This window comes from Zingiber officinale, chromosome 3B (genome assembly GCF_018446385.1).
Source record: "Zingiber officinale cultivar Zhangliang chromosome 3B, Zo_v1.1, whole genome shotgun sequence".
In the NCBI taxonomy this organism is placed as follows: Eukaryota; Viridiplantae; Streptophyta; class Magnoliopsida; order Zingiberales; family Zingiberaceae; genus Zingiber; species Zingiber officinale.
The window spans coordinates 19,442,491-19,453,720 of record NC_055991.1 but is presented as its reverse complement, the minus strand read 5'-3'; the positions used below and the strand labels follow the sequence as shown (position 1 = coordinate 19,453,720).

The window sequence follows — 11,230 nt, the reverse complement described above, 5'->3', positions numbered from 1 at the left end:
GAGGAGGAGGAGGAGGAGGAGGAGGAGGGCGTCGTTGGAGATGCCAGAGCAACAGAGGAATTGGACGTTGGAGGTGAAGAGAGAGGGAATATTATATATATAAATTAAAAACATTCTCAAAATACCTTAATGATTAATACCGTTAATATCATCCATCCTAACATCTCATCTCAGCCGTCCGATCAGTGACTGAAGTATCAGTTGACATAACATAGGTCGGTTGACGTGTCATCCACGTAGGAACCGTGTGGATGAGACAAGCGATAAGGAGCGACTGCCGACGTTACTCCCAATCCCAGAACCCTAAATTCTCGTCCCTCTTTTCGGTGTCTTTCTCGGTAGATCTCATTCTCAGGTTAGATCAGCATTCCTCCAGTTCTTTTCATTTTCTCGAATTTTGTTGTTAGAATTTGTCGATCAAGGTCCGTAGATCAGTCCAGATATACTTATACAATGTATAAAGTATACTCATTATAGTGATGGAGAAGCTTTTTAATCCATAAACTGAAAGTAATTGTAGTTTTTTTTTTCCTTCTCTCGAGTTTAGCCATCTATTAATTAGTGAGTGAATTGCATTTTGTCCAAGCTAAAATTGTCCACGTTCTAGAGAAAATGTATTGCTAGAAACTTGAAAGTTATAGGCCTTCTTTACATTTCCTGCTAAATCTGATTCCCGATCGATTTCTGTCCTTTCCTGCAAATGATCAACAGATCAAGTGAAATGGCGGCTGGAAGAATTATCAGCCAGCTTCTAAGGAAAAGGTGGCAGATTCAATCATGTGTAAGCAGCTTCTGCAATCCTTTCTCTGACATTGATATTATACCTTCAGAACATCTTGAGATATTTGTTCAGATAGAGTATAGTTTCTCCTGGTAAGAGTACCAAGGAGCGCTACAATTGTTGAAATGAATTGCTATCTTGGGTTCAAATCTCAGTTTGTACTTCATATCTTGTACTTCAATTGCATTGACATGATGTTACATGATCAAATGATATCAATCTTTTCCAACTGATAAAGAAATGAGTGTAATATATTCGTTTATCATGCTATTTTAGTTCTTAGGAGCTTGTTTAAGTTGTCTCACAGTTGAAATTGTCTACAATGAGATATTTCTATCCACAGACCCCACTTTTGGTGCCATCGGCTGCGTCTAATGCATATCAGTCGAGTAAACTTGGAAAAAATAAGTCTGTAAGAGCATTGATGGTCATTGGAGCAGGAATCTCAGGTATATTCAGCTTCGCCACTGTAGCAACTGCTGATGATGCTGAAACATGTCCTCGCTACCCTTGGCCTCACCAAGGCATCCTTGATTCCCTAGTGAATGACAATTCTTTGTGAGTATTGAACTAACTTCTTTGCCAGAAAACCATTTCAGTAATTTATATAGCATCCAATAAATAAATGTCCTAGAGAAAATGTTATATTCATTTAGTTGAGATAGTTACTATCTATCTCATTTCTTGGCAATGAGATTTTTGTGTCAGTATAATGATGCCGAGACAAATTCTGTAGTTACTTACAATTTATACCCTTTCGATTTGAACTTTGCAAAGATTTGAATTCATTCTCAATTTTGTAAGCTGGGTGCTTAAATTGAGCAGAGTCAGACGTGGGCAACAAGTTTACCAGCAAACTTGTTCCTCTTGCCATTCGTTTTCTCTATTTTCAAACCGAGACCATGGTGTACTGGATGCAAAAGAAGTAAACAATAATCTTATTGTTGATATTGAGGTGTTTGACGGACCAAATGATGAAGGCAAAACCTTTGTGTGTCCTAGTAAACTATGTGATCCAAACTTAGTCTTTAAAAGCGAGAGAACACCTAGGATTCTGAATGTGGCACATACTGCACACTCGAGCTTCATCACAAAGGTAATGGTTCTATCGAATGCCAACATTTTCCCCCCTTCTTTCCGGATTTACCTTACTTTTTTATGACACAAACTTGCAAACTAAAATTTTTCAGGCACCAGATAACAGACAAAGCCGCATGCTTTCCTTATTGGCAGGGAACCCTGATCTTACTGGAAGTTTTTGGGTAATAGTAATTTCTTATTCTCATTGAATTAATGTGATGGCAGGAACTTGCTCTCGTCGACTTAACTAAGCCAATCCAAATTGAATTAATGTGGACGTCTTAGGACCTGTGTCTATTTACTGAAAGTGTTCAGCATTTGCTTTCTATCTTGCATCTCTATGGCTTTATGAATATGCTTCTAAAGATAATCCTCAAAACTATCCTTCATTAAATATTTTGCTTTACTTTTGGCTTGTAAGAATGCTCACTAATTTTATCTGCAAATGCAGAATCAGAAGTATCTGCACTATAACCCTTACTTCTTCAAGGGTGCAACAGCAATGCCAAAGATGCTCATAGGTAGTGCAGTAGATAACAACTACAAGGCTGCTACCCCTGAGAAGGAAATGATTCAGTATTTTGTCAACTGACTATTCTACATCGCAACTTGATCTTATCAAACTACGATAACATCGATCTTACGTTCAATAGATGGGCAAGGATGTTGTGGCCTTCTAGTCATCAAATAAAGCCAGTAAGTGAATACTATTGACTCTGTTGTTCCTGGATAATGAATGCACTTGATGTTCCAAGTATTGTTGAATGATTTAAAGCTATGATTTCCCTTTGTAGTTTTCATCCAAACATTATTTCTAAGGTGATTCGTAGATTGTACTATTTCAAACAAAATAATTCATAAACATAGACAGGCAGCTGAACATATACATGGTTTCATTACAATTTAAGAAATAAACAATAAGAAAGAAAGAAAGAAAGAAAGAAAGGAAAAAAAAAAACAATCTACTTAATAGCTACTTGGCCTTCTTCCAATTGATCACTCACACACCACATGAGAAGCATCTCATGAAGCCTGCCCCCTTCTTCCTCTTCCCTGGTTGGCCCTCCTCCACCGTCTCCTGCACCGGCGACATCTCCAGCTTCCACATCTCCAGCTTCGTCTCCATGGACTCCCTCTCCCGCTCCTCCTCCTCCTCCAGCCCACACTCCCTCTCCACGGACTTGCTCCTCTCCAGCTTCCACTTCTCCTGATCGCCGGTGGAAGAGACGCCTCCGTGGCGCTTGGAGCCAGCGAGGTCTTCGTAGGAGAATGAGGCGGCGGAGGAGGAGAGGTCGTAATAGAAGAGCAGCATCTCCTTCTCGTGTTGGCCGAGCAGGGCGACGCTGAGGTTGAGGATACCGCAGGGGCGGAGGGAGGAGGGACGGCGCACCTGGAGCGCGACGACGCGGCGGGGGAGGGCGGCGCTGAGGACGACGCGCACGATGCCGAGGAGGCGGTCGCGGCGGAGGCGCCTGGCGTGGAGGAAGTGGATGTCGACGGCGGCGGTGTCGGAGGCGATGAAGGCGTCGTCGACGCGGAAGAGGAACTTGTGGTTCCAGGTGGGGTCAGCGTGGCCAGTGGTATCCAGCAGGCAAGTGCGGAGCTTGTGGGCCGGATCCACCCAGGCGGAGGCGTACGTGGCCGTGGACCTGGCGGCCGGGTGGAGCTCCTGGGCGGAGATGATGGTGACCTCCAGGAGGTGGAACGGAGCGGCGTTGAAGGTGGCAATCGCCTCCGGGCGGTGGACGGAGCCACACTTCACCGCCGTCGTGCTCATCGCCAAGGGAAGATGAGTTCTACGTTAACGCACGACTGTTGAGGAAAGGGGAGGAAGAACGGGAGTAATTATGGAGGGCTGGGAACTGGTTTGGTGCTTCGATTCCGGACCCAAATTTAGCAAACACCGTTGGGACGGTTGTCGGGCTTGCCATTGCCATTAATTTTTAGATTTTGTTAGAGCTGATAATATTAGATATTATTCTTTATTTTGATTCTGCACAACTATACTATTTTATTACAATCTACATTTAATCAAATTCTTAAAATTGTTCACTTTTTAAGCTAAAGAAAAAAAAACTTTAACTTATAAATATTCAACAATTTGAAAAGTAAATATTCGTTTCAAAGCAGCTAAAAATACTTTGAAAAAAGAAAACTAATAAACCTTGAAAGTAAAATGAAAATTTTCACAATTGATAGCAAGCAAAAGAAAAAGTACCCACTAGCTGAACAAAATCATCATCAATTTACGACAACAACATCTCAATTTCAACATCTGCCGTGACTAACAGTCAGAATCAGCCTTAAATCTTAAGCATTCTTTGCCACTTTTCTATGTTCGATTTGGCCAGTCAAGGAGCATTGCATCTCTGTCCAACTGATTGGGACCATGTTACCACCTGAAATGAAACAAAGAAATAGGTAGTAGATAAAGTCCCAGTGTTTGATATAGAATTTGTCAATGAAAGATTTAACTTTTCTCTGTTGTGTTCTAAACTAACGCTAACCAAAGTAAAAAAAACATGAAATAATAACCTTAATAGTTCAGGTAGATAAGAAAATGGTAAAAGGGATGGATGACATTCAAAGAAGTCCATCTCAGAAACATACCTCCTATGCTTTGAGCCGAAACTACTCCTAGTTCATTCTTTGCAGTGGAAAGGTAATATGCTCTTGCATCTCCAAGAGAAAGCTTAGCAACAGTTAAGTCAATGCAACATAACCCCAGATAAGTAAATCAGATAAGTTGTAACGTATAAACTATGCTAAGGCATAAAATTCTTTAAAAAATATTCTCAGTAGGAAATAACACATCACTTGGAGTACTCAAGGATACAACAAGAGCTCGAACAATATCACCAGGACGGAAAGAGAGATACATATCCACCTTATCAATTTCAGTCGCACGGACATCTTGTTGCCTATGACAGTGAAATCAATCAATAACTTCCACAAACTAACCTAATTCTCTTGTTGTTGTGTATTATAGAAATAAGATATTAAAATATCTTCGGAAAAAGATGCCTGAGTTAATCTTCTCTAACACTCTAGATATTGACCATCCAAAGCTGAAAAATAACCCTTAAGTGGATATATATAGTAATTCAAAAAGGACTTATTTAATGTTTCTAGGATAGTGGAAATACTACAAGGAAATTTAATCATGTAAATATGTGAACTAGCAGAAATTCACATAAAAAAGTTTGTAGGGAGTATATGATATACTCATCAACCTGATTATCCCAGTAAACTTTTCCTTCACAGCTTTGGACTCGACACACATTATATCTACTGATACCATGCGGGCTATAACCTTCGTAACCTGCCAAAACAATATCGTGTATTATGATCATCACAGAGATACATAGAGCTGCATGTAGCTTGTATTTCTTGTGCCCCACTAGCCTTATAGTGAAACACTAACGTCCAAAGTGTAGAAACCAACATATCACATCAACAAGAGATCTTTCAATCAATAACAAAGTACTGCATCTGCATGAGCTTGATTGTAAGCAACAACAAAGGTTTTACAGTTGACAAATTTGTTCTCGCAAGCAACTAAATTTTAAAGTCTGGAACTTGGTAGTTGGTGTATCAGCTATTTTTGATTTGGGTCGCAAGAGAGTGTTCTAGAACAACAACAAATCTCGGCTCAATAAAAACTTATTTGTCTATTTGATATAATGTATTATATAAAACAAACATACTTGAACCTTGGCTTGTTAGTGTTCATGAAGAATGGTCTTGAACAAAGTTGTTCACAAACTTATATAAAACTTTATGATTTTTTTTTGTTCTCAGTTTTTAATAAAAAAATATAAGAATATCATATGCCAATGTATTTATAATACTATGCTAGGCTCAGATGGTCACAGTTCTTCCTGCTTTACTTTAATTTTTATTAATTGCATCAATGGTTTCACTAGATTATAAGAATAACCATCTTATTAGTTCAGCTCAGGTAAAAGCTCGACCCGAGTTTGATAAGATTTAAATAAACAAGCTTGAACAAGCTCCATAAGATAAACAAATAAGTTTGAGCATTAGCCAAACTCAGCAAACTTATAGTGCTATCTGAAAGATAAATCATTTTTAGATAATTAGCTAGCATGGCACGCACCATTCGAGTTGGCACCTCAACATCGATTTAGCTGGCCTTATGCCATTCATATTATCAAAGTGACAATTTTAATATATCAGTCTCATAAGAACAAACATTAGGCCATGGTCGTTCAACAACTTTGCCCTAAACAACAAAATAAATGGCAATGCAAATTCACCTCGCATGGTATAGGCTTAGGAAAAGAAAAAAAAAATCTCACATGAAAGGACATGTTGCAGTAGCCATAAGAAGGTGAAAGGAAATAAAGAAATCTTACACGAGCAATAACCACGGAACCGGGCTGTGGAACGGCACCCTGAGCCCTATGCCCGACTACTTCCACCGTCGACCTCTGCGCAGCACACCAACCGAGAAATTTTTTTAACAACAACAACAAAATTATCTCTACGCCTAACAGTGGAAGGAGGACAGGAGAGAAGAGATGACCTGGTCAGGGGCGCCGGGTTGAGGTGGTGTTACACGGTGGGTGCCAGTGAGGGAAGCCCGTATGGATCGGCCGTTAGGGGCGACATAGGCTCCTCTTCCGGCGATGAGATCGCGAGAATCGCCGAGGAGTTCGCCGGGGGACACCAGATCGCCGTCTCCATGGCTATCGACCGCCGCCATGCCGCCCAGCAGGTTGACTCGTCGCTACCACGCCTCGGAGTCGGAGAATTGAAATAAGCCGGGACAAGCGAACCGAACCGGATATGCACTCAACCGGATTACTTGTAATTTTCGCGTTTGCATATTTTTTTTAAAAAAAAATTATTGTTTTTGTACTAATTTATTTTCTCATTTGCCTTAGAAAAAAGATAAATTGTATTATTTAGCAATTGCATGCCAACATTATCATAAATTACAAAAACATTTGAGAGAAAAGAGTTACAAATGTAACATTTTATCCCAGGTTTTCTTGAGGTGGATAGAGAAAGAATTGGTGGTCATAAACTCGCGAAAGTATCATTGTGAGACTGTAGTTAATGACATTGCTATTTGCTTTACCATTTGTGGCCGCGAAGATTCCCTTTCCTATTCTCTTTAGTTGTTTCCATTCGTTACTCGGCATTTTCTTCTAGATTGGCGTTAATCTATCGGTATTATAATATTTAAGACGTCAAATCCTCGGGTCTAAAATTTTTTAGATTAGAAAAAATTCTATTTATTCATTGGGGGATGAATTGAATTCCATCTGTTAAACAGGTAGGATCCAACTCATCCAACTAATGAATGAACAAGAGATCAGAACTGTCCCAGGGATCCAGAACCAGAGGATCTCTACCCAACATTTAAATGGTGTTATAAATAATTGAGATCGGACCCTCTGGCCCCCTTGTCTTGATCGGGACAAAGAGATTGGTGGGAGACAGTGACCCCACTTGTTAACAGGTGGAGGCCCATTGCTCCCCACCAATATAAAGACTGGATCATGAATTGATCTAATTTTTACGGACCAGAGAATCCACCCCCTAGATAATTGGTATAACACCCCCACAGTATACAATTATGTGATTAATGGGTGTATTTTATATAAAAAAATTAAAAATTAAGAAAATAAATTTTAAATATAAAGAATAAATAAATATTAATATTGAAATAAATATGGATATATTAATAAAAGAAATATATTAATATAATGAGTAGATAACATAACATGCTATTTAAAGAGGTGCATACAGTACTATTCAAACTAATTGGGCTGCCTTGACTTAAATTCCTTTCGACCGTTCATTTTCAAATCAGAGCAAAAACAGAGTATTATATCTTTTATATTTTAACTTTTTATATATATATAAATGTGTGATGGGGAGATGTGTTTTGGGGCAGAGGAGATATTAGGGAAAAGAGGAAGGGCAAATGGGTCTTTTCACACGTGTGGGGTTTTGGGTTTTGTGATAGCACTGTTCATCAGCGAAAGGGGGTTTTTTGTTCGGGGAGGGTTTCCGCCGCCAAGGGGTAGACCTGTTTCCTCGTCCTCGCGCTCCTCGCTGGCGCAGACGACAGCCGTCGACCTCCATCTCTTCTCCTCTCCCTCTTCTCCTCGCGATGCCACTAATGGATCGACTCGCCGCCGCTCCTCTCCCACCTCCTCGCAACGCTGGCCAGAGCCCTTCTTCTTTCTTCCTCCTCCGCGCCGCCGTCGAAGCCACGCGAGAGGCAGCCGTCGCTTCTTTCCTCCCATCGCCGTCCTTGTCGGCTTGTCGCCTCTGAACTTTTCTTCCTCTCTCATGCTCACCTGTGAGACGTCGCTTGGCAGTTCCCATCGCTGTCCTCTCCCTCGTCTTCACGCTGCAACCACATGCATCGCCGACAACCCCCCTTGGCCAGCAACCTCTTCGCACCATAACCACCACTTGCCGGCAGCCTCTTCGCACCGCAGTCCATGTGTCGGTCGTCCATGCGCCGATTGTGTTCCGGTTCCGATTATGTATCACTGTTGTATGCCGACCCCTATGACGATCCAGTTTGTGTGTAATATCCCGAGCTACAACCGTAGTGCACATCGCTATTATGTTTCGGCTTTCGAGCTATGGTTGAATTCCGATCTATGTGTCATTATTGTATCCTGGCCTGCGTGTCGATATTTGTATCTCGGCCTACGCGCCGATATTTGTATCCCGGCTTGCGTGCCAATGTCTTATCCTGGCCTGCGTGCCGAAGTCGCATCCGGTTTCGTACCACCGCATTTGGCTCCGCGTCGTAAGATCCAGCTCCTCGTTTGGTGCATTCATCTATCCTTCTGGGTCATGACAACTCGAGCAGCGTCCTATCCGAGGGCGCCCCTGGGGCCAGGGTACATCTCCGTACTCGCCTCTCATTTATTTCATTATTATATTATTAGCCTATTACTCATATGTTCGTTGGATCTGCCTCGAGCTTCTGGGTACCAGGAACCGGGGGATCTGGTCGCTGGCTGCAGGTAGCGTTGACCAAAGAACTTCTGAAGACTTGGTAAACATAGAAGCCATCTCAGCATACCCCCCTCTGGGACATCGCGACTCCGTCAACATTCCATCCACCTCACTCGACGGTCCGTCTGACTCAGATTCCGGACATGATCAATTTGGCGCTATCTGTGGGAATCTTCTCCACCTGTTCTGGGACGTGAAGATGGACGACGTCGGGATGTTCTCTGCCATTATCACAGTTCCGGAGGATCTCGACGAACATATTATCTTCTACCCTCACTACACCGGTATTCGGAAGTTGAGGGATCGAGTGGAGCTTTAGCTGGCCGACAGGTTAGTTTTTCCATTATATTTTTTCCCTGACTCCACGGGTATTAGGAAGTCAAGGGACCAAGACAAACCTTTAGCCAGTTGGCACAGCTCCCCGATCATGTGCATTACAAGCTCTGCTCTCTTTTTACAGTTATAGGAGCTGCTATAACTCCCTGATAAGAGAGTAAGATCCTAGTTCCTTGATCAAAGACAAGGACCTCCAATTTTTGATCGGACACTAGGGGCCCAGCTCCCCGCTCATACACTAGGGACACAACTCCCCTCTCATACACTAGGGACACAGCTCCCCGATCATTGACTCGTAGTATGACTTCCCGACCAGGATCTAGGGGCCTCGCCCTTTGATTACAGGCTAGGGTCCTTACTTTCCGATCAGGGACCAGGGGCCCAGCTCCCCGATCATGTGTGTTATATGCTCTGTACCCTTCACCATGAGGCTCTGCATCCTCTTACTATTACAGGCTCTGCACCATTCACCATGGGGTTCAGCATCCTCTTACTGCTATAGGCGCTTCACTCTATTATTATTATATACTCTGCATCCTCCACCTGTTTTGCATTCTTTTACATCTACAGGCTCTGCTCCCTTCACCCGCGGTGCTTTGCTTCCTTCTATGGCTACAGACTCTGCTCTCTTATATGACTATGGGCTTCACTTCCTTTGACGGTCGGGGCTCATATTACTCTCTCCCCGACTCCGCGGACATTTGGGAGTCACGGGATCAACATTATTTCTCTCCCTGACTTCACGGGTATTTTGGAATTGAGGGACCGAGACAGATCCTCAGTCGGTCGACACCACTCCGCGGTCAGGTATGATAAAGGCTCTCCTCCCTCATATTGCTACGGGTTTCGCTTCTATGTATTTCAGGGCTTATCTTCTCCTTTTCGGGGTCGAGCTATCGCCACTGATCTCGGACCAGAGTATCACCACCGGTCCTGAATTGGAGTATCGATAACGATCTCTCGGTCAGGCTTCCAGACCAATTCTTGGTCGAGCTTCCAGACTAATTCTTTCAGACCAATTCTCGGTCAAGTCTCCAGATCAATTCCTGGTCAGATCTCTAGATCAATTCTTGGTCAGGTCTCCAGATCAAGTACTGGTCAGGCCTCCAAAACATTTCCTGGTCAGACCTCCATAGCATTTTTTGGTCAGGCCTCCAGAGCATTCCCTAGTCAGGCTTCCAGATCATTTCTTGGTCAGGCCTCCAGAGCATTCCCTGGTCAGACTTCCAGATCATTTCCTAGTCAGGCCTCCAGAACACCTCCCGGTCACGCCTCCAGACTCTCATCCCAGTGCGAGTTATAAGTGAGCATGCTCTCACGCCCAACGACCTACTAGTAGGTGTCCCAGACTCTCGCTTCAGTGCAAGTTATAAGTGAGCATGCTCTCACATCTCCAAACTCTCGCCCTAGTGCGAGTTATAAGTTAGCATGCTCTCACGCCCAACAACCTACAGGTCGGGATTTTAGACTCTCGCTTCAGTGCGAGTTATAAGTGAGCATGCTCTCACGCCTCCTAACTCTCGCCCTAGTGAGAGTTATAAGTGAGCATGCTCTCACGCCCAACGACCTACCGGTCGGTGTCCCAGACTCTCGCTTCAGTGCTGATTATAAGTGAGCATCCTCTCACGCCTCTAGACTCTCGCCCCAGTGCGAATTATAAGTGAGCATGCTCTCACGCCTTCAGACTCTCGCCCTAGTGCGAGTTATAAGTGAGCATGCTTTCACGCCCAACGACCTACCGAGCGGGATTCCAGACTCTCGCCCCTGTGCGAGTTATAAGTGAGCATGCTCTTACGCCCAACGAACTCTCGGTCGACACTCACTCGTCACTTGCCGCTCTGCCCGACATTCATCACACTTGATTCACTTGTCGCTCTGCTCGGCACTCTCAGTTCACGTTTTTGCTTACCGCTGTTGCTCGGTCGGTACTTATTGATCACTCGCCGCTCTGCCCGGTACTCATCACACTTGATTCACTTGCCGCTCTGCCCGACACTCTCAGTTCACGTTTTCGCTCAC

General features: G+C 43.3%; 3 protein-coding genes across 3 annotated transcripts; 1 reads left to right on the top strand and 2 right to left on the bottom strand.

Annotated features, from left to right (window-relative positions):
- The first annotated feature begins 42 nt into the window (after window positions 1–42).
- LOC122056083 (cytochrome c1 2, heme protein, mitochondrial-like) lies at window positions 43–2,679 on the top strand. Its single transcript, XM_042617865.1, has 6 exons — window positions 43–355; window positions 712–781; window positions 1,125–1,339; window positions 1,607–1,877; window positions 1,972–2,043; window positions 2,313–2,679. The coding sequence occupies exons 1-6, from the start codon at window positions 252–254 to the stop codon at window positions 2,451–2,453; spliced, it is 873 nt and encodes a 290-aa protein (XP_042473799.1). The 5' UTR covers window positions 43–251; the 3' UTR covers window positions 2,454–2,679.
- A 21-nt stretch (window positions 2,680–2,700) lies between these two features.
- LOC122056084 lies at window positions 2,701–3,665 on the bottom strand. The gene has a single exon (XM_042617866.1). It carries the CDS (start codon window positions 3,636–3,638, stop codon window positions 2,862–2,864), a length of 777 nt encoding a protein of 258 aa, XP_042473800.1. The 5' UTR covers window positions 3,639–3,665; the 3' UTR covers window positions 2,701–2,861.
- A 368-nt stretch (window positions 3,666–4,033) lies between these two features.
- LOC122056080 (exosome complex component CSL4-like) lies at window positions 4,034–6,656 on the bottom strand. The gene is made up of 6 exons (XM_042617860.1): window positions 6,411–6,656; window positions 6,241–6,315; window positions 5,095–5,183; window positions 4,698–4,782; window positions 4,472–4,553; window positions 4,034–4,260 (listed from the first exon to the last, which is right to left on the bottom strand). Exons 1-6 carry the CDS (start codon window positions 6,588–6,590, stop codon window positions 4,172–4,174), a joined length of 600 nt encoding a protein of 199 aa, XP_042473794.1. The 5' UTR covers window positions 6,591–6,656; the 3' UTR covers window positions 4,034–4,171.
- Between the last annotated feature and the right edge of the window lie 4,574 nt (window positions 6,657–11,230).

Bases quoted from the DNA above. Each gene is read 5' to 3' on its own strand.
- LOC122056083 (XM_042617865.1), top strand. From the start codon at position 252: ATGAGACAAGCGATAAGGAGCGACTGCCGACGTTACTCCCAATCCCAG. The intron at 782-1,124 runs GTAAGCAGCTTC...TTCTATCCACAG, and splicing joins GGTGGCAGATTCAATCATGT to ACCCCACTTTTGGTGCCATC. The intron at 1,340-1,606 runs GTGAGTATTGAA...TAAATTGAGCAG, and splicing joins CTAGTGAATGACAATTCTTT to AGTCAGACGTGGGCAACAAG.
- LOC122056084 (XM_042617866.1), bottom strand. From the start codon at position 3,638: ATGAGCACGACGGCGGTGAAGTGTGGCTCCGTCCACCGCCCGGAGGCG.
- LOC122056080 (XM_042617860.1), bottom strand. From the start codon at position 6,590: ATGGCGGCGGTCGATAGCCATGGAGACGGCGATCTGGTGTCCCCCGGC. The intron at 5,184-6,240 runs GTAAGATTTCTT...TTGTTTTGGCAG, and splicing joins GTTCCGTGGTTATTGCTCGT to GTTACGAAGGTTATAGCCCG. The intron at 4,261-4,471 runs GTATGTTTCTGA...GTTTCATTTCAG, and splicing joins TTCGGCTCAAAGCATAGGAG to GTGGTAACATGGTCCCAATC.